The sequence below is a fragment of the Ictalurus punctatus genome, chromosome 13 (genome assembly GCF_001660625.3).
Source record: "Ictalurus punctatus breed USDA103 chromosome 13, Coco_2.0, whole genome shotgun sequence".
Classification (NCBI taxonomy): domain Eukaryota; kingdom Metazoa; phylum Chordata; class Actinopteri; order Siluriformes; family Ictaluridae; genus Ictalurus; species Ictalurus punctatus.
Window position 1 is genome coordinate 11,870,697 of NC_030428.2, and position 21,499 is coordinate 11,892,195.

Here is a 21,499-nt window from a genome sequence, read left to right on the forward strand (position 1 = left end):
ACGGGATCTGCTACAGGAAGCGTGATGGTTCATGTTCTGAAACGTCGCTGAACTAAAGCCCATTTTTCATATGGCTCTGCTACAGGATTTTCAAGTGCTCAGTTTGGGCCACTGAAATATTTTGCTGAGTCTGCATCTGGACCATAGTCCTCCAATTGAAGAAACACACACACACACACACACACACACACACACAGCTTATTGAGTAATAATTCAATATGACAACGTGCAGGATAGAATTCAGAGGTTGTCCAACATAAACCGAACACTCCATGAAAGAAAAGCAAATCAGGAAAATCATAGCAGTAGTTCCGTCAGAATAGAAAATACAGAATAAACACTAATCAGTAGCTGAAATAAAACCTGTCGTAAGCTGCTTCTCAAATATTTAAGAGCAACCACTTGGTGAATATCCAATGCAAGCGAGCTCCAACCCTTGAGGAAATTTAAACAATAGTCCAACATTTCTTGCCTTTCACTCTTGGAACATTCAGCAAATCTCACAGTTGGTGTTTTTTGGAATGTTGTTAAGGTTTGTAATCATTATATTCCGATGAGACTCAAGTTTTGTTTAGCTCCGTTATTATCTGCACAGTCTTCCCAAATCAGCCGCCGTCCTGTGGCACCGCAGAAGGTTAGTGAAACGGTTTTCTTGGGCCGTGACTGGGGAACACGTTCACGTTTCCTACATAAACTCAGCCTGGATGGCTCCACTAGGTCCAGTGGAGACTGCGTTATTTACAGACAGCGGAGCCGGACAGTAAATCAGAGGTCGTTAGCGGTAACACATCCGCAGGCCAGCGCTAAGGCACGCTGAAGCTCTGCTCAGGTACGTATTTACAGACTTAGATTACCGGACTTACGGATGAAAAACATCTCCCAAGTGTATTTTTATGAAGGACAAAATTGCATCCAAAGAGCAGCTTATTTACAAGTGGCTGTAAATATTTTCCAGTTCTGTCCCAATAATGTAAATTATTCACGAGAGGAATTTTCAAAAGAAGTCAACAGAGAAAAAGCTTGGGGTTGGAGTCAAGCTGCTGCATGCTGCCATGAAATGTAAATATCACAAAGCTCCACTTCATGGGCTGCTTAACATCGAGAACATAATGTAGAACCTCACCATCATCGCACTACCTGTTCATTTGGTTAAAAAAAAATAAATACAAATAATAATAATAAGCCAAGCATTAGACGAACATTCTAACATAGCATTGAAGTTCTAACTGTATCAGGAAATATTCTCATGTTGTAAATAATCTCTTAATAAGGCTGTAAAAGTGGACAAGAATGAGACTTTATTGGATTTATGTGGGGTTTATAACACTAAGATAAAGGGGAGTTTACACATACAATTACAAACAAACAAGTGATTTGTATGAGCATCATAACCTGTACATAACCTATACAATATTCATACATTGTTGGTTGTGTATTCTCAGTGCATAGCATTACACACAGAGCAACTGTTGCACATCACAAAATTATCTGAACAGGCTGAAATGGAATAAGGCTCTGTTTCTTCAAACGCCTGAAAATATACCGAGTTTACATTGCGCCTAAGTGGAACTGAACCCAGAGGAGAAGTGGAGAGGGGAAAATGAGGATGTGGCAGGGGCCAGAGCCCTGTGGGTCCTCTGCAGTGTGTAAAGCCCAGGTGAGTTAGTGCACAGTACCATCCTGTCAGTCTACATGCATGACACCATGTTCTAAAACTGGGTCTAAAACGAGCACTTTTTTTCTTTTTATTTAAGTAAACGAGGCACTTTGTGGTAACCACAGGCATCATAGCATATTGCACAAATCAGCTAAAACTAATGACATGAAACTTACACACTGGCACCTTAATATATTTTTTTTAAATCATTAAAGCTGAAACGTAAAAAAATTTTTGATGCTGCCTGTGAGCTCCACACAAGTTTTTTTTTTTTTTTTTTTTTTTTTTTAAAACCCGTGCCACATAAAAAGGACGCAGATGGTTTCAGGTGTTTGTATTTGATGAGCTACAGTACTGAATCTAAGTTGTCTGAATGTGTTGGGGTTGACATGGGGGTGGGGTAGTAGAGTTTGTACTGATGTCCTCAAGTAGAAAATATGCTTCACTTTTTATGCGTATGCTAGGAATAGCATACTGTACGCGTGACGCAAATGATCGTCAGCAGACTACGCGCGGCATCACATGCACATTTAATTCTTTTGCACCATTTAGCTGTTCCACAAGGTGGCAACAGTGACCCAGGGCTGCTGATTCTCAAGGTAGATGAAGAAAAAAAACAAAAGGGAAGAGACTGAAACGAGTGAAGGTTGGAAAGGACCCGCATTTGTATAATTCTAGCCTTAAAGGAGTATAAGGATTTGTATATGGGTGCTAAACATGGTGAAGGTTTGCCCAAGCATTGTTCTTCGTGTTGTGATTCTTCTTCGTTGTCGACCTTCACGCCAAATGACCTGCTTTACTGCTCTGTACTGACTCTTGTAGGCCAGGAGGGATAGTGCAAGTCGTCTTGACGCGCACGCATCGATCGTCTGTGTACGCGTACATGTCAAATTGAGTATATTTTTAAAGTCTACACGTACTACTGTGTGCATACGCTAGCATAGGCATAAAAAAAAAAAAAAAAAACGAAGTCTACCAGAGGCTTAATGATGGTCTGTGATGCAACACTATCTTGTGATGCCCTTGAACAGATTGGTCCGATTTAAAACATCACATTTTTGCTTGTATTTTCTCGTTTGTAAGTCGCTTTGGATAAAAGCATCTGCTAAATGACTAAATGTAAATAGTCAGATATCAGAATACCTGCAGAGGGGCTTATGAATACTGACAGAAATAATCCTTTTTTCATGTTCAGTCAAAAAAACAACAAACAAACAAACAAAAACACACACACACACACACACACACACACACAATAGTTCTATGGGGGATGCACAGATCATACCAAGACTTCATCTTTCATCCTACATATTCACTGCTTGCATGGCTTTTTACTGAGGGGGAATTTTTGAAGTGTGTGTGTGTGTATGTGTTGGGTGAGAAATACTGTTGACTGAAACCCTGCAAAAACCTGTAACCGTGCAAAAGTCTAGCACAATATGTTGCTCTGTTATAGTAGCTTTAAATAAGTACTATGTAGTCAGTGCTTGGGCAGAATGGTAGAAAGCAAGAGCAGAAAGTAAGCATCGTCAGCTTCAAGTAAGGCAAAGAATACCTACCTACTGCCTTTGGATGAGAAACAAACAAACAAACAAACAAACAAAAAAATCATCAAGCTTAATTTTGGCAGGTTTTCAGTGATAAATTGTAAACAAAAAAAAAATAATCTGAACCCTTGATTTGTAAGGATGTCATTTTTTCCTGGGTTGGCTACTGTACAGCTCCATTACTCAGGCGTATTCTTTTGAAAAGAAAGCGAGTTGTACAGCACGTGTAGAGTCGGTGAGAAAAGTGAAGCCATGACATCAACGGCAGGAAAAAGGCAGCTTGCTCACCACCCCTCACCCCTAAGCGATGATCCAAGAGACTGAGATTCTTCTCTTTTTTTTTTGTTTTGTTCTGGCTCACGGTGAGAGATGTTAAAAATTTGGCATGCAGGCGGGGAAAGAAAAAAAAAAAAAAAGGAAAAAAAAAATATACATATATAAAAATGGATATTTAAATATGTATATTTTTTTTTAAATCTGTCTCACTAAGTCTGAAGCAAGCACAAGACATGTAAAATCTGTAGCTGCACCTCATTCCAAAAGGAATGAATCATGTTCAAGATTATAGGGAAAAGGGGCTTTAAAAATGTAGAGAACCCAGCCAGCCAGTCAGACAGGAGATGTAACAGTCAGAGCACATACACAAGTAGCACATCTGACAGAAGCACCCCCACAGAGACACACATTCCTGGCTCTGAAATTATTGTTCATTGTAAGTTTGTAGTTTGGCAGTTTGTAAGCACCACTGTTGAATAAGTAAATGATCCAGGTTTCATTAGACCACACAATAAGGCTACAAACAGTCTGAGGAGCCAAGAATCTGATGTCCGACCCAAAAACACAAGGCTAAAAGAAAGAAAAGAAGAAAAAAAAGAAAAGAAAAAACAAAACCGATGGGGAGAAAATGAAACTATGGCATAAAACTCCGGATGAGGTTTCTTATTAGCACTTAGGGGAACACAAGCTTACATTCAAGTCTCTTTCATACACAGCGTTCAGCAGGTATTTCTCCACACAGCCAGGCCACGATCACAAGTCCCTCGCCACAAGTAAACCATCAAGCACACAAGTTCAGACTAGCGTGTGATTCGACCCACCATGGCCACGCAGAAACCTCAAGACAAGTTCCGTCTCATATTGTTAACGTAGTGACGCGGTAAACAGCCTGACTGACTGACGTTCAGAGCTTAAAACAAGAACCCAGAAGAGATCTGCTCTGTGCCAACTGATTAATTACACATTAGCAGTTTCAATAGGGAAAAATCCATGTGATATAAAATATAATGCCACTGATGGCTTAACAATTAATACTAATACACCTGGTGAGAGAATGACATGGGGTGTCACCTGGTAACTAAACATAACCAAACCTTAATGCCAGCAGAAACGTTGCATATGAAGGGAGAAAAATAAAACTGTATAACATTTATTCATCAACATGGATACTAATTCAATTAGCATGCAAACCTTTGTCCACTATTTTGTCAACATTATTGCAACACTGGTTTCCCTGCTGTGGTAAAGTGAACATAAAAACAGCACACCACTGACAGAATATCGGGGTTACTGTGTTTTCCTGCTGCATTTGCGGTTAACAGACAAGGGTAGGAGGGAGAGGGCAGTTAAAACCTCATATAGCCTAATATGCAGAAGAATCATTATTACTACATTAGTGGCAATGATGCTAGCAGACTATGAAAGTTTGCACTTCCCTATTATTTAAGGGGTGGGTTAGTCTGCGGACAGCACGGAAAGATTCACAGTAGGTAAAACAGAAGGCCTGATGGATGGACGATTTGTGCACTAGAGGAGGGCACACGTAGGGCATGGACACTGACTTTAGCACTGGCCTCGTTATGAACAAGAAATGCAGCAGCACACTTCACCCCCTCCACCCGCTCCCAGCTATGGAGGTGTTAACAACTTTGTCAATAAAAAGGGGCAAACGAAAAAAGCTAATTGGTCAGAGAGTGTCCCTAAAAACGGAGGCATCTTACATGAGAAAATGTCCCACTTATGTACTTCTGTTTCGGAGAGGCAAAAAAAAAAAAAAAAAAAAAAAAAAAAAAAAAGGACTTGCTTTCAGTTCGTATTCAAGTTTTCTCCTTTTTACAACTCTGGTTTATGCAAAGATTCTTTTTTGTTGTCTTCCCATAAACAAAACAATAAGTTCAAACTTTCGTTATCTGCGTGTGTTGATCATCGTCCAGCTGTTCGTTTTCTGGGTCTGAATCTGTTGTGTCAGAATATCGATAATGGTCCGGTTCATTGTCACTAACATCCGGGGTTACACACGCTGAAGTGCTGGCCTCTGAGTTGGATGGTTCCTCCACTGTTTTTGTGAAAAACAGCTTCACCTGTGAGAGAAAGCAAAACCCAAACCCAGAGTTTTAAATGTATAAGTGGTGTATAAGTGCTAAAACTAAAAAATAAAAAAAATTTTTTTTTTTTTTTTTTTTTTTTAAAGCACATACGGACAACATTCTCCTTTAATGAATGCTGCATTTCAGAACAGTTTCCCATGTGTTATGGACATTACTCAAGTTAGACTAACCTAATGACATCTTACTACCAGATACCGCATTGGTGTGTATTACGTGCGAGCCTGAACTCACCTTGAAGTTTGGGGAAAATAATCTGTTGGCTTTGTCTTTGTTGGCCTTGTCCAGGTCATTCTTTGTTAAAACCAGGATTAGATAATCCTTGTCATTCTCCCCCCTCTCTGTGCTCTGGATCCCATCCAGGTCCTTCAGTAAACTCCCGTTTTCTACCTTCTCCGAGTTCTCCTCTGGTCCAGGGATGAAGAAAGTGTTCACCCAAAAGTGAAACATCTTGTCCTATAACAATCACAACAGGGTAATTTTTCACATCGTATTAAATTTAGCATCGATGAAAACTTTTCGGCCTCCGCAACGTGACTGCGGTTCCTTTGTGCCGAAGCTGTGGCTGATTTAAGGGCTGCGTACCTTTTTCTTCATCATGTTCTGTTTGTGAAAGAACTCCACTTTGATGTCTCCACACACAGGCAGCGGCTGGGGAAACTCAAAGTGCATGTATTTGTCTTCACGCCGCGTGTGTGCTGGGTTAGATGTGTGGATTTTCACCTTCAGCTGGTACACCACAAACTGTGGATCTGCGTGGGAGACATTTGCACGCAATTACTCTCCTCCCCTCCTCGGAGCACATTCGTATACAGTGCGTTCAGAAAGTATTCAGACCCCATCGTTTTGCCCCCCCATTGTGTTATGTTGCAGTTTTATACTAAAATGCTTTTAAATATTTCCCACGTCAATTTACACTCCATAAACCATAATGACAAATCAAAAACCAGATGTACAAAATTATTAAAAATAATAAAAACTGAAATCTCACATCAACATAAGTATTCAGACCTCTAACTCAGTACTTAGATAAAAGACCTTTGGAAGCGATTACACCCTCAAGTCTTTTTGGGTATGATGTGACAAGCTTTGCACACCTGGATTTGGGGATTTCCTGCCATTCTTCTCTGCACATCCTCTCAAGCTCGGTCAGGTTTGAAGGGGATTGTCGGTGATCAGGCATTTCAGGTCTCACCAGAGATGTTCCATTGGGTTCAAGCCCAGGAACTGGCTGGGCCACTCAAGGACATTCGCAGAGCTGGAACCTAAGCTACTCTTGCATTGTGCTTATGGTCACTGTGCTGTTGGAAGGTAAATCTTTGGCTCAGTCTGAGGTCCTGAGCACTCAAACATGTCTTCATTAATGAGCACTATTTTCCTGTGTCCAGTTTTCCTTCTACCCTGACCAGTGCCCCAGTCCCTTCTGCTGAAAAATATCCCCACAGCACAATGCTACCACCAACATGCTTCACCGTTAGGAAGTTATTGCGCAGGTGACAAACAGTACCTGGTTTCCTCCAGACATGACTCTTGGAATTGAAGCCAAACAGTTCAATCTTCGTTTCATCAGACCATTCATTCAGTTCCGCCTGGCCACTATGCCATAAAGCCCAGATCAGTGAAGAGCTGCAGTGATGGGAGAAACTTGCAGAAGGTCAACCATCTGCACACATGATCTCTGGAGTTCTGGTTGAGTGACCATCAGGTTCTTGGTCACCATTCTTACCGAGGCCCTTGTCCACCGATTGCTCAATTTGGCCAGATGGCCTGCTCTAAGTCCTGGTTGATCCAAACTTCTTCCATTTAAGAAATATGGAGGACATTGTGCTCTTGGGAAATTCAATGGAGCAGAATTAATTTTTTTTTTTGGTAACCTTCCCCAGATTTGTGCCTAAACACAACCCTCTCTCTGAGATCTACATGCAGTTCCTTTGACCTCATGGCTTGGTTTTTGCTCCGATATGCATTTTCAACTGCTAGACCTTATATAGACGCATGTGTGCACGCGTCTTTCCAAATCGTGTCCAATCAACCGAATTTGCCACAGGTGGACTCCAATCAAAGTGCAGAAACTCTGCAGAATCAGTCATAGCAAAGGGTCTGAATAATGTCGATTTGATATTTCCATTTTTTACTTTTGAATACATTTGCAAAGTTATCACAAATCTGGCATTTGCCTTGTCATTATGGGGTATGGAATGTAGATTGATGTGGGGGGGAATTTTTTTTTTGTTAAAGCATTTTAGTATAAAGGATTGAACATAAAATGTGAAAAAAATGGAACCTGAATACTATATGAATGCACAATATAGACACACACCAATCAGCTATAAAATTAAAACCACCGACAGGTGAAGTGAATAACATTGTCATCTCAATACAATGGCACCAGTCAAGGGGTGGGATATATTTGCCAGCAAGGAACAGCGAGTTCAGTCAGTTGATGTGTTGTAAGCAGGAAAAACGAGTGACCTTGATGAGGGCCAAATTGTGATGGCTAGACAACTGGGTCAGAGCATCTCCAAAACAGCAGGTCTTGTGGGGTGTTCTCGGTATGCAGTGGTTAGTATCTACCGAAAGTGGTCTAAGGAAGGACAACCGGTCACCGGGATAGGGTCATGGGCGCCCAAGGATCACTGATGCACGTGGGGTGGCGAAGGCTAGCCCGTCTGGTCCGATCCCACATAAGAGCTACTATAGCACAAACTGCTGAAAAAGTTAATGCTGGCTCTGATAGAAAGATGTCAGAACACACAGTGCATTGCAGCTTGCTGTGTATGGGGCTGCGTAACCACAGACCAGTCAGAGTGCCCATGCTGACCCCTGTACCTACAATGGGCACATGCGCATCAGAACTGGACCTTGGAGCAATGGAAGAAGGTGGCCTAAAAGTGGTCAGATGAATCATGTTTTCTTTTAAATGCATCGCTTTCCTGGGGAAGAGATGGTACTGGGAAACCCTGGGTCCTGGCATTCATGTAAATGTTACTTTGACACGTACCACCTACCTAAACATTGTTGCAGACCAAGTACACCCCTTCATGTCAGCGGTATTCCCTAAAGGCAGTGGCCTTTCAGCAGGAGTCCTGCCATACAAAATTTGTTCAGGAATGGTTTGAGGAACATGACAGACGTCAGTGTTTACTTGGCCTCCAAATTCCCAAGACTGCAATCAAATCGAGCATCTGTGAGATGTTCTGGACAAACAAGTCAAATCCATGGAGGCCCCACCTCACAACTTACAGGACTTAAAGGATCTGCTGCTAAAGTCTTGGTGCCAGATACCACAGCGCACCTTCAGAGGTATTGTGGAGTTCATGTCTCGACACTTCAGAGCCGTTTTGGCAGCACAAGGGGGACCTACACAATATTAGGCAGGTAGTTTTAATGTTACGGCTGATCGATGTATAAACACACACACACACACACACACACACACACAAATAACTATCTATGCCTGACTGGTGAAGGATGAGCTTAATAGTACAATTCTAGCCATTATTCAAGTGTACTTAAGATTAACCTCAGAGTCAGAACGCATTTATTTAAAAAATAAATAAATAAATAAATTTAAAAGAGACTGCAACCCACGACAATAAAGTTGACAGCCAAATGGATATCTTAGAGATACACACAGTCCCTTTAAGACAGTCTTGGCAGATTGGCTCGGTAACTGTCGTAAGGACATCATTATGATGATCAGTGAGTCTTCATCTGTTACGAAGTGAGTTACCTGTATATGAGGTGTCCAGACAAGAGCTAAAATTTCAAACCAAAGTAAGCACAAGTGAACTGATGATCTGGAAGACTTGTCAGAGAAAGCTACATTAAAAATGCACACTTTTGCCTCAAGGGCTACTTCGGTAAAAATGTCACCCAATATGATCACTCAGAGCTTGAAAAAAGTATGGATGTGGGGGTGAGAGTCTCTAGTTAGAGCACCAAGAGTGCCTTGACAGGTTAAGTGAGAATTCAAGAACTAATAGCAGCTCAGACTCCGCTCAGTACTTACTACAGGTCCCGCCACTGAACATGGGCACCGTCTCAAACATCATCTTGTGAAAGAGCAGTGCCACCGGTTTGTAGTCGAGCTGGTTCTTCAGAAGGTAGCTGTAGTAGTAGACGTATCGCCTCTGACTGGGGATCGTCACACCCTGTAAACAGCAAATCACCAAAATGTCTTCCTCACTTTGCTTCACATTACAGACGATACTGAAACTTTGATCAAATTCAGTTGATGGACTAGCCCAGACATTACTTCAGCAAAGCTAATGACTCCCTGAGTCTTCCTACAGTATTAAACAGTCGCTGTATTTTATCAGATTCAATCATGTGTAAACCTGATTAAGCATCTGGTGCAGTGAAAAATGTAAACAGAGTCCAATTATTGACCCTGCACGAACCCATGCAAAGATAAGGCTCTGTAATTACCTTCTTGTCTCTGGTCCTGACCTCTCCGTAGAAGTCCAGAGCCTCTTTTGCTTTCCCGAACTTGCCTCGGTGTAATAAGTATGCGCAGATCATTACACCCGTCCGGCCCTTGCCAGCTTTACAATGAATGGCAGCCACATGATTGTCATTTTCACTGAGCCACTTATCCAAGTCTTCACAGAACGGTTTGATGAGCTCCAACTGTGGAGGATTATGATCTTCAAACGGGAATTGTGCAACTGCAGGAGACAAACAGAAAGGTCAATGACTTATTACTAAAGCCTAATTATTTCGGGTTGGGGGATGGATTTTGGGGTGGGGGGTTGATGGGTTTTGCATGTTTGGCATCTTACCTCTGCAATTAAATTTGGTAGCATCATAATGTCTCTCTGCGCATCTGAAAAAGCAACGACAAAACGCATGGCCTGTATTAGCATACTCACAGGACCAAGGAAAAAACATCTATTTCAGGTAGGTGAGCAGAAAATGAAACGATAGACTAAATTTAATCTTATCGTGGTTTATAGATAACCAGTTAAGTCCAAGAAAACAGCTCAAAAGATAGGACATTTCTTTTTTTTTTTTTTTTTGGAGAACACACATTTAGTCCCGTTTTATATACCATTTTACGGCTGAAAGAAATACAGACTGATTTATTAGCTGCCTAATAAAGCAGCTGGCACAATGACTCAAAAAGAGAAACCGTGGAAATGATACGAGTTAACGTATACTTACAGATTATATATCTTGTAATGATTTTTATGCTTCGAATCCAGAAACCTGTGGAGAGAAAGTGATAATTACATTTCCAGAAACATACGATGTTGAAAGTTGCATCTGTCTCTACGCCTCTCTACTTCTGTCCAAAACCACCGCCTGATGAGTGTGGCTCTCGGCATGCAGCAGACCATTACAACACTCACACCACTGACAAACACTATTTCAGAGTGGTCAAATGCACTGAGGTTTCTGCCATTTATATACTACGAGGGCTACAAATGATCTGTGGCAAAAAAAGTCACTACATTATCATATATTTTTCCCCTCCTACATTATGTTTTTATTAAATAAATAAATACCCCCCCCCCCCCCCCCCCCCCACACACACACACACACACACATATATATATTTAAACGGAGCATGCATGAATTCCTGTGCTGACCTTCTGCCCGAGTAAAAGTAGCTTTCATTTACTGCATCACAATGGAGATCATCTCCTATTTCAGATAAACTAGTTTAACATGCATATTAAGTGACGCAACTCGGCAGAATTCCATCAATCAGAAGTGAGACGGTGCGACAGAGCTGAGAATCATATAGCTCCTTTTCTTTCCCCAAACATGTTCGTTCTCCAAATGTCACCGAGTGCATCGTGTTCAGATGGGAGGAGTTGATCAAGGTCAACGAGATAGAGCAGTTTAAGCCTAAACAAACATCCAAGCTAGAGCTGGGCAAGATGACGAAATAATGTTAAATTATGTCACAGACTCCTGAGTTTGCAAATATCGTGACTCCATTTTATAAATACATATGTATATTTTTAAAAATATAAAAACACAATAAAGATTTGTTATAATCACAAACTGATTGGATGGTAGTAAAAATGTTTAAATAATTTGTTATTTAACTCTGAAAATGAGGTGGAATTCGGTAAAAATTTCAACATTAAAAACATGCACTGATTTTACTGTTGACGGTAGCAAACTTGGCGTCTTGTATCTTACAAACGTCACTGTCTATCGTGATGCGATATATTTTTGCCAAGCAGAATTAAAGCAGACTGTCTGCATCTCTTCCACATCTCATACCCTAAACCTTATCCCAATAAGCTTGAAGACCCAAAATGAGAAAACACTCCAACAGACAATTGGGGGGTGGGGGCAGGGGGTGGGGTGAAGGCAGAAGCAGGTTTAACATTGTATGAATTGTCCTGTTAAAGTCATAAGTGAGAGCCACTTACCGTACAACGTCGTCTATGTTGTTTCTGTACACCCCCTCGAGTCTCTCAGCAGGAAAGCCCATAGCAATTATGTTGGGATAAATATCTGTTCTGCAGAATTAAGGAAACCCAGCAAAGACATTTCTGGAGAACTGACAACGTTTCAGCCAACAAAAACGGCCATCGCCACATTCTGGAACGTAACTGCGCGTTTTCGGTCCGTTATGGCTTCTGAGCATACTTCATCTCCATAGAACCACAAAAGGGTGAGCCAAGGGGTACGTTACATTACATTACAAGAAACACTTCGTTTCAGACAGGGAGAGAAGCAAAAGCACAAAGGCAACAATAAGCCAAACTATAACTTCAACTACTCATCTAACGTGGCATCCTACTATCAGTGTGCAACGAGAGGCCAGAGAGCAGACTCCTGGCTAATACACAACAGATGGGCCTCACTGCAAGAGACTGATGCATGGACCTCTAACCCAGAAGGCCACACAGGGGCACTAAATAAATCACGCTGCGCCTCGGCCCGGCCTGGAATCGCTTTCCTTCCTCACCTCTCGATAACAAGTGCCATGAGAGCTCATCAGTCCTCGCCGCCTGACATTCACACAGAGCAGTGGAGCAGCACACACGCAGGGCTGGAGACATGCTTCTTACGACAGGAGCACCTCACGTCACCGCTCGGCTCAAGAGAGAAACGCGTATACAAAGAGGTGAGAAGAAACGGCGTCATATGGCTGGGGAATATGATATAACGGCGATAAAAATGTGTCAATACACTTTCAAATAAATTTTTTTAAAGTCGTTACAAACTGACTGGAAGCAGCTGATGCTAAAGATGTTCAAATTCTGCACTTAAAAAAAAAAGTTCTGTTAATAAAGATCCTCCTTATTCCTTTTAAAATTAACTGAATAACAATATTTATATAGAACAGATGATGCATGCAACAAATAAAATCTATATAATGATGCAGATTGTGTATCGCAAGAACGCCTTTGAGTAATAGTGATGTGTCACATCGCCCATCGAGCCAGCAACTCCACTCCCGCAGTAGGGAAACGCTTCAAACAACACGTGCACTTACATCTAGTGATCGAGACGGACACGCCGAACAGGAAATGCCTTCTCCAAGCCCTTTTCCAGATTCATTGTTACACTCACCGATGCAATTCCCTCGACTTAATGTAGAGACCCTCACAGAATTCACACAACTAAAAGCCAGACTAGCATGTCATTCCACCATCTTCTTATTTTTTACAAGGAAAGCCAACATAAGACTTACCACGACTGTCCGAGTAAGCGTAACTGTCCCTGGATCTCGCATACAAAGTGAAACCGTCTGCACAGTTGCGTTTTGTGTTCGCTTCATGATGGACCCTTACTGAAAACTATTAAAAGAGCCTTCTGATCATCAGAACCGTTCCCTTCCATTATAAAAAGTAAGATAATGTAAAGACCAAAGAGGAACCATTTACCGCTTGAAGGGCCACTATAAACAACAATAAACCGGGAGCAAATGGCAAAGCTGATCCATTTTGTAAACATTCAGGCTCAGCGTTGGCGAAGAGATTACTGTACACATAACTGCCGAGACAGCCTGGGAATAGTTAGTGATGAAATTCAGTTGTAGAGCTCACATAATGTCACGTTATCTACAAATAAGATTTTGCTAACAAACAAACATGAATACATTGTGAAACAATAATACATTGTGAATTTATAAGACAGACAATTGTGCATGCGAAATACAAATCCTCTTCCTACCCACAGACCAGCTGGCACCCATTGCCCTTTCTGTTATTTTCAATGTTAAGCACATATTATTTCATCATTTATACTCAAGTCATACAAACTCGTCAGAACTTAATTTGTCAACATCTGGTGTTTCTATGGTCTAATGCCGCTGCGGTTCGTTTGGTAGGAGGCATTTTTAAACTGACACGCACCAACTATGAGAGGGTCTCTGAACTGAACAGCTTGAAATCTGCAATTTCCTTTTGTGCAGAAACCCTTTATACGAAAACCAAGCTCAGCACTACAGACACCTACTTTAAAAAGATATCACAACAGATTGTATAGCATTTCTATTTGTCATATAGAATAAAACAGAAGCAGATTACGTCTGATGTCTACACACAGAGAGAGTACTGAAAGAGAGAGAACAGTACAGTGAGAACTGAAAGAGAGAGTACTGAGAGTGTGAGTACTGCAAGAACTGAAAGAGTACTGAGAGAAAGAGTGAGTACTGAAAGAGTACACAGAGAGAACAGAGTACTGAAAGAGAGAACTGAAAGAGCAGTACTGAGAGACAACTCAAAAATTGAGAGGGAGGGAGAGAGAGCGAGAGCGAGAGAGAGGAGAGTACTGAGAGAACTGAAAGAGTACTAAAAGAGAGAACATAGTACTGAAAGAGAACAGTACTGAGAGAGACACAACTGAAAAAGGGGGAGAGAGAGAGAGAGAGAGAGAGAGAGAGAGAGAGAGAGAGAGAGAGAGAGAGAGAACACTGCATGTCACTGTATTTAATCAGTCTGCAATGATTTCCTTCATTACACATGTTTACGTAGACACAGCCTAAGACTTAATAAGTACCATGAAGTTTATATCAGGCCAAAAATACAAATCAAATCATACAGTCCCTCTAGGATTTTTGCAATTATGCGACTGCAGAAATTAACGTAAAATCAAGCGAACTCGACAATATTCGGAGTAACTTGAAATGTTTCTAAATTACAGCAGATTTGGGCGAAGACGCCTCATGTGACGTCGTCAACACAACCTTCAGCCAAAGTCCTCTTTGATTCATGTGCATCGAACATGAGTACAGCTAAAAAGGTCTCATTTACCAACAATCACTGCAAAAGACTGCGCAGAACTATTTTGTGCAACTGCAATTTCGCCAACTAAAGTTTGTTTGTATTTATTGCCATACCGGCTTCAATGGCTATTACATGGCAAATACAGGTATTTATCAGACATAAAATAAATAATAGAATAAATAAAAACACCACAATATAATTCACCAATTCAGGTAGTTTTCCCAGGAAAAAATAAAAAATAAAATGAAATAATAAAAAAAAATTAAAAAGGCACAAAAAAATAAATAAATAAAAATGCAAGCTGCATCGCAAGTTTGGTGGGGAAAAAAAAACCCAGCGGCAATAATAAATCAATTTTGACCGCAACAATCTTAAAAAAAAAAAAAAAAAAAAAAAAAAAAAAAAAAAAAAAAAAAAAACACTGCGTGAAATCCTGTATGGACTGTATAACACCCTAATTACACTGTTCAATCCTCACCCGCACACTTTTCTGACTTTAGATGCACACACTGCCCTGCAATAAGACCTTTCCCTCTCACACAAACAGAGTGCTGTGCTTAAAACTGACATTTGAGTCACTGTTGTTGAACATGAGGATGATATGAACAGCCCCCCCCAAAAAAAAACAACCCTCAATCAATCTTGGGGCCAATTCTCTGAAACGCTTTACTGCATTCAAATTCCACACGAACTTCCAGTCCAACTCCCTCAGTTTTCTGATATGTCTTTAAACTTCTTCCACTATCTTGACTGATGTCAAACAAGTACACAAGCTCTGGAAATTAATCCAATCCTGCCAATACTCCAGCCTTTATTCGTCAAAGCTGCACAGATTTCAGCGTTCAGAATGACGTCTGAATAAATCTGTGTCCGCTTCATGAAACTCGCACGACATCCAAACAGCGATTTGAGTGTAAATGATGAATCAGCTTCAGCTGCATGGACGAGCTGCCACCCACTAGTCCCTTATTTACACAACCCGTCCTCATTTACTCTCGAATACATCCAACTTACATGAAATTCTTTCTAGGTTATGCAGGGGTTTTGATAGTAAACTGTTCAGCTGGCTATCAAGATCTGAAAAACGAGAGAAAGAAAAGGCAGTCCAAAATGAATAAGAAGGGAAACACACTTACAGAGCTTTTCTCCAAGGTTGCGGATATGGAAATACAGAGGTGTCCTCCATCTCTTCCCATAAAGCTGTTAAAAGGCTATAATCAGGGATAAAACTGAACCGTTTCCAAACTCACCTGCAGGTAAGCAATGTGAACTATATTTATAGCTAGGATTTTATTCACCTCACAGACACTGCACTGGCAAACCACATTTCCACAGAACGCTCAAACTAATTTCTTGTAGCCCGAGTGAGCAAAAACCTGTTTCCACATACTGAGCTGATACAGAAACATGTCCTTCCTCAGCTAAAGTATTTGTTTCACCAACCAAGCTATGAATAGCCTTCCTAATCAGTCGTTAATCACCAGTTCAACATCACGATTGTTCAACGGAGCATTCAGAAATCCATCAGTGTTTAGACTAAAACTCAAATACGTCGCCATTTACTTTCAACTCTAAATGTCCTATTGTTGTCTAAAAATGTAGAGTGCATACTGAAAACACATTAAAAAGGAGTAATCCAGCGGTTTTCAACCTGGTCTCCATCTACACATCTGTAGTGCATGTATGTTAACCACAGACAAGAGCTTCAACATGTTTTCCTGTTTCCAGTATATTCAAAGCTCACTTATGAGTCATGGCGCATTTGTTGGAGCAGACAATAAACGTTTTGTAAAAATGCATTCATAGATCGGACTCATTTCAGAGTATTGAAGGTGATGGGTTAGCAATGGAGTCGTCAGGAAAGTGTTCAAGTGCACGAGTTGGATCGAGAGCCACGATTTGAGTCTGTCCTTTGACATATTTCCTTTTGAAACAGGAAGTCAAGACAGGAGTGTCGAAGGACTTGAGTGATTTTCACAATATATACACTGCACCTCGCAGCCAATCTAAAACTTTTAGCAAGCCAGCTAAATAAGCAACCAAGAGTGTTAACTGCTGTTTTCAGCTGTGTAGGATTTCTCACTGCGACTTTGTTGTTCAGTATCCTAGAACAGAGGTTTCCAACCGCCGTGTCTTGGTTTCGTACCTCTGCAGCAATAGCAGAGAGACAAGCTTTAGTGACGAGTTTCATGATCTCAATCTTCGCTTGTTCACTGAATCATACACATGCTGCCTATACGATCTACATCTAACACATAGACCATCACAGACCATGTTGTTTAGCAGCGAGGTCATGCTGATTTTGGAGGAGGAATGAATACTGACACACACGGTTTTTAAAGTTTGGTTGTGCAAAAAGCTGCACAACGAAAACTACATGAATGACCACATTTAATGCCGAATAGAAGCCAGTACACAGCGATACCTGCAGTTTGCTCACAGGCGAGAGACAAGTGCCTTCTAGAGAGCATTCGATTGGAAGCAAATCAGACAATCACAGGATGAGTCAGCAAAAATCTTTCGCTGTTTTCATGGAAATGATAAACTGGCAAATTTAAATATATGGAAAAACGTCATTTTTAAAAAATATATTTGGATTTCACGGACACTTTACAGCCATAGTTCAACCAAAAAAATTAAATCTCCGTCATCGGTTACTCACCATCATGTCGTTCCAAACCCGTAAAACTCGCACTCGACCAAAAAAAAAAAAAAAAAACCCTCCGCTTTCATGTCAACACAATACGCATGCATTGTGGTTCTCTCGAAAATGCGGAGGAGATCTACGCGAGAATGAAGATATTTCATAACTAGGAGATGTAATTTTAGCATTTTTGTGCACACAAAGCATTTGTATTGCTTCATTTCAGTAGGATTAAACCACTTGAGTCACATGGGTTACTTTTATGATGCCTTTATAAACTTTTTGGAGCATGAAAGGTTTGGTTACTTTGACTGTAAATGGAGGGACAAATCTCCCACGTTTCATTAAAAATGTCTTCATATGTGTTCCGAAGATGAACAAAAGTCTTACAGGTTTGAAACGACATGATGGTGAGTAACTGATGACAATTTTTATTTCTGGGTGAACTTATCCCTTTAAGTAATGGAAATAATTTTATCATTTTGCTAGAACTTTGGAAATTTAAATAAAGATATAGGAAGAGCTTTTGTACGACGTCTCATTTACTCCCTTTAAGACACTCCCTGTATTATCAGTATAACGATTATAGCTTTGAATGCACGTCACAGTTGCACACAAACAGTTACGGTAAACCGTTTAGATGCAAAAGCTGCACTTAGACGTCTTATTTCTGTTTTGCATCTTCCATTTTTGTTTAGTACAGGGAAATGTCAAAATGAATGTCATAATCACACACACATATATACACACGTGCTATAAACGCAGTGGATAGAGTGCTGGAGCATTCCTTTAAACAACTTCAGGCACATATGCGTACAACACCAGGTTTATGCAAAGAGAAAATGAATGCAAATCTGACAAGGATGACTGCACACATGCACTTCAAAAAAGAGAAAGAAAAAAGGGAAAAAATGAATTATTTTGTAAATGGTAACACTATAGCCTTTAGGTTCAGTAGCACCATGTGGTCTGCTAGGGCCTATAGTTTCAAGAATACCATCTGGTCTACTTCTGTGAGAGCAGATAGGTTTACTTATATAAAAGCAACTAATTAGTTCTGGATGGGAATTTGAATCGGTAGCAAGTTCAGGCATCATGTAATCGAGGCCTAAATAAAACGGATGGCAATTTGTGCTCTCACACGAGAAAGAAGAAATCCTGCTAATAAATCTGCCGAGTACGTGCGACTTTTACCCTGGAATGCTGGAAGAAATGCTACACCTAGAAAGCAAGGTGAATGAGATGCCATGACATAAATACCTAGCTCATGACTAAAGCAGAAAAATGCAAAACTTCACAAACGCGACGTGAAAACGAATAGTGTGTGTGATGAGGCTGAAATTTCACCAGCTAAACACTAAACCAATACGATTCATCACTAATCTGTCGAGAAGTAATGAATGTAACTCAGTAGCAGTTGTTTGGAGATTTGCCTCCAAACTCCAGTCTATAATGGAGACTATGCCTTGGTGACTAGCTGATGAGTTAAAGTACACGATTAAATAGGTAAGAATACTAAATCCTCACAAGTGCCATGACTGTCCACAAATGGAGAATCGACACCCGAGGAACTAGTCTCAGCCACTACACACACACACCGCAGGGGACCTTTTAACATCTACCACAACTGCCAATATAATTTTAAGAAGCTGAACATGGAAAAAGGATCACCACTTCATTGAATAGGCAGGGTGGCTCAAACATCAGGGCTCTGCACTAGTTATCAGAAGGGTTATGAGTTCGAATCCTCTGGCACAGGGATTCAAACTCAACCACCGTTGGACCCCTGAGCAAGACCCTTAACCCTCAGCAGCTGAACTCAACCACAGATCACTTTTGATATAAAAGTGTCTGGCTAATGAGCTGTGAGCTCATGTGTGAGCTGTGCAAGTGTGTGTGTTAGTCCCAGACTGTAAGGCATTCGGACCATCAAGCTGGACAGTAAAGATGTAAAGAGGAGTGCAATGCAAGTGTTCTCCGCATAGAAATGCAACATGCAGATACACGTGAAGCCTCTGTTCACCTCCCAAACACACAAACCGTTCATGCATCCTGGTCTCAAAAAAATATCGTGAAAAAAATCAATTAAATAAAAATGCAATCAAACAACAGATCTTCACACAGATTCCTAAAATAATAAGGACTATTTCCAGTGTAAACGGACCGGACAAATCGCAACGAAGAAAATGTTATCGCCTTAACCCCCCAAAGATCTCGGATTTCTTTCTCGGATACAAGCAGTTCAATTTGGCAATCTGTTTGGTTTAAAGGGGCTCTTAACATCAGCCATTTTCTGCGAGCAGCTGATGCAATGCTCCTTTGTGTGTAGCCCTGATGGTGAGTGTAATCTTGCGTTATGTAGGCCAGCCGATCCTGTGCGCACAGCACCACACCGAGCTTTTGTTTCTGATCAAAACCCAAGCCAGCTTCAACAATATCACGTCTACACCAACCATCACATGGACCAGCGGCAGAAGAAAGAAAGAAATATCATATATGTAAATAAATAAAATCACTAAGCGAAGCACAGAAGACAGGATATTCAGCAGCTAGTCTACAACCTCTTAAGCAGAACAGAGACACTGAAGCGGCCAGCATCAGCTCCGGGCCAACTGAAACCCCAGACATTACAAGTGTAATGGACACATGTGGGATGATCCTGATAATGCAGAATCAGCTTTAATACTGGATCGAGTTGCCATGTCATGATGGCACTGAAATCAAGGTTTTTCCTCTGACAGGTTGACAATGTCAGTAGCTTGAGCACAAACGGGTTAAAATGTCTATTTCATTTCCCTCACTGATGCTCAGTTAATCTGACCAGGGTTCAAAAGCTCATTCGCATACATCACACACACACACATATTCGAAATTAATATGATTAAATAAAGAAATAAATATGAAGTAGGTGTGACTTTAAAGAGGATACACGTCAAGTCCAAATCAAACCCATCCTCCTGGTATCTCCTTTTGTTTCGGCTGACCATCTTCTGTATGATCGTAGCCATAGCTGTGAAAGGAGTCTTTAGGGTTTTTAAAGTAATAGAGAGTATCGTGGCCTCCGGGTGAAATGCCGTCGTTAAGGCTTTTTTTTCCTCTTCTGTTTTTTTTTTTCCTTCAGTATATATATATATATATATATATATATATATATATGGAATAACAACAACAACAATAATAATAATAATAATAATTCTTATTATAACAATAATCGCAGTCCTTTCGGATGCGCTAGCTTTTTAGCGTTATTAGCGTCACCTGCTAAGCTAGCGGCCGTGTGCTGGCTGCTGCTTCTGGCTCACACAGAAGGAGGGCCTAGAGCAGGCCCGGCCGCCCAAATCCACACCGACACGGCCGCAAATCCTCCGGCTACCAAGAAGGTACACGCGTCTCCACGTCTCGCAGAGAGATGTTTCCGAAGCACGCCAAGTCTCTGAATCCGCCGCAGTCGCCGTGATTGTGCCCGAAATGCGGAGAGAAAATCCTCTCCGACGTTTCTGAAGCAGAATGAGGGGAGCAGCGGCAGTAGTAGCGGCGCCAGGCGGGCAGCAGGCAGGCGGCTCCGTGTGGCTCTAACGAGCGGCTAGCTGTCTAGCTAGCGAGTTAGCAGGTACGTACATCTTAAAAAAAAAGAAAAGAAAAATACATAAAAGCGCAACAAAATTCAACCATCCGCGTCCTCGTCAGTATTCCAATGCATAAAGAGAAATTTGACAGCCTCCACCATGTGATTAAAAAAACCCTCCTCGGTTATATTTAATTTTAAAGGAGTCGTTTTCGCAAAAAGCTTCCAGCTCGGTCCCTGCGTTTCCTCTCAGCCGCTGCTCCGCTGCTAAACTCTCCTGCTGCTAAACTTCCATCATGGCTTCCAATAAGAAAAGGGGTATGCGCAGCCAAAATACTGCTTCGCGGCACAAAATAGTTCCCAGAGCGACAACGTTTTCAATAGTTAAACTATACGAACTCACTGCCACTGTTGATAGTTTTGTAAAATCCATAAATAATCGGTTAGTTTCAAAAGCAGAGTGTGTTATTTGTCGATTTGACGCGTATTTTTCCCACCGGTGGCG

At 41.1% G+C, this 21,499-nt stretch overlaps 2 protein-coding genes across 2 annotated transcripts in view; one reads left to right on the plus strand and one right to left on the minus strand.

Moving 5' to 3' along the window:
* Positions 1-12,237, plus strand: part of rnls (renalase, FAD-dependent amine oxidase) — a 60,486-nt gene extending 48,249 nt beyond the window's left edge. The window contains exon 7 of the mRNA XM_017483053.3: positions 12,074-12,237. Within this exon, the coding sequence (XP_017338542.1) occupies positions 12,074-12,079 (6 nt within the window). The 3' untranslated portion in view covers positions 12,080-12,237. The remainder of the gene's footprint in view (positions 1-12,073) is intronic.
* ptenb (phosphatase and tensin homolog B) lies at positions 1,276-21,466 on the minus strand. Its single transcript, XM_017483041.2, has 10 exons — positions 20,688-21,466; positions 20,359-20,544; positions 11,978-12,062; positions 10,752-10,796; positions 10,370-10,413; positions 10,017-10,255; positions 9,598-9,739; positions 6,171-6,337; positions 5,820-6,041; positions 1,276-5,561 (listed from the first exon to the last, which is right to left on the minus strand). Exons 2-10 carry the CDS (start codon positions 20,435-20,437, stop codon positions 5,376-5,378), a joined length of 1,209 nt encoding a protein of 402 aa, XP_017338530.1. The 5' UTR covers positions 20,438-20,544; positions 20,688-21,466; the 3' UTR covers positions 1,276-5,375.
* Positions 21,467-21,499: the final 33 nt, after the last annotated feature.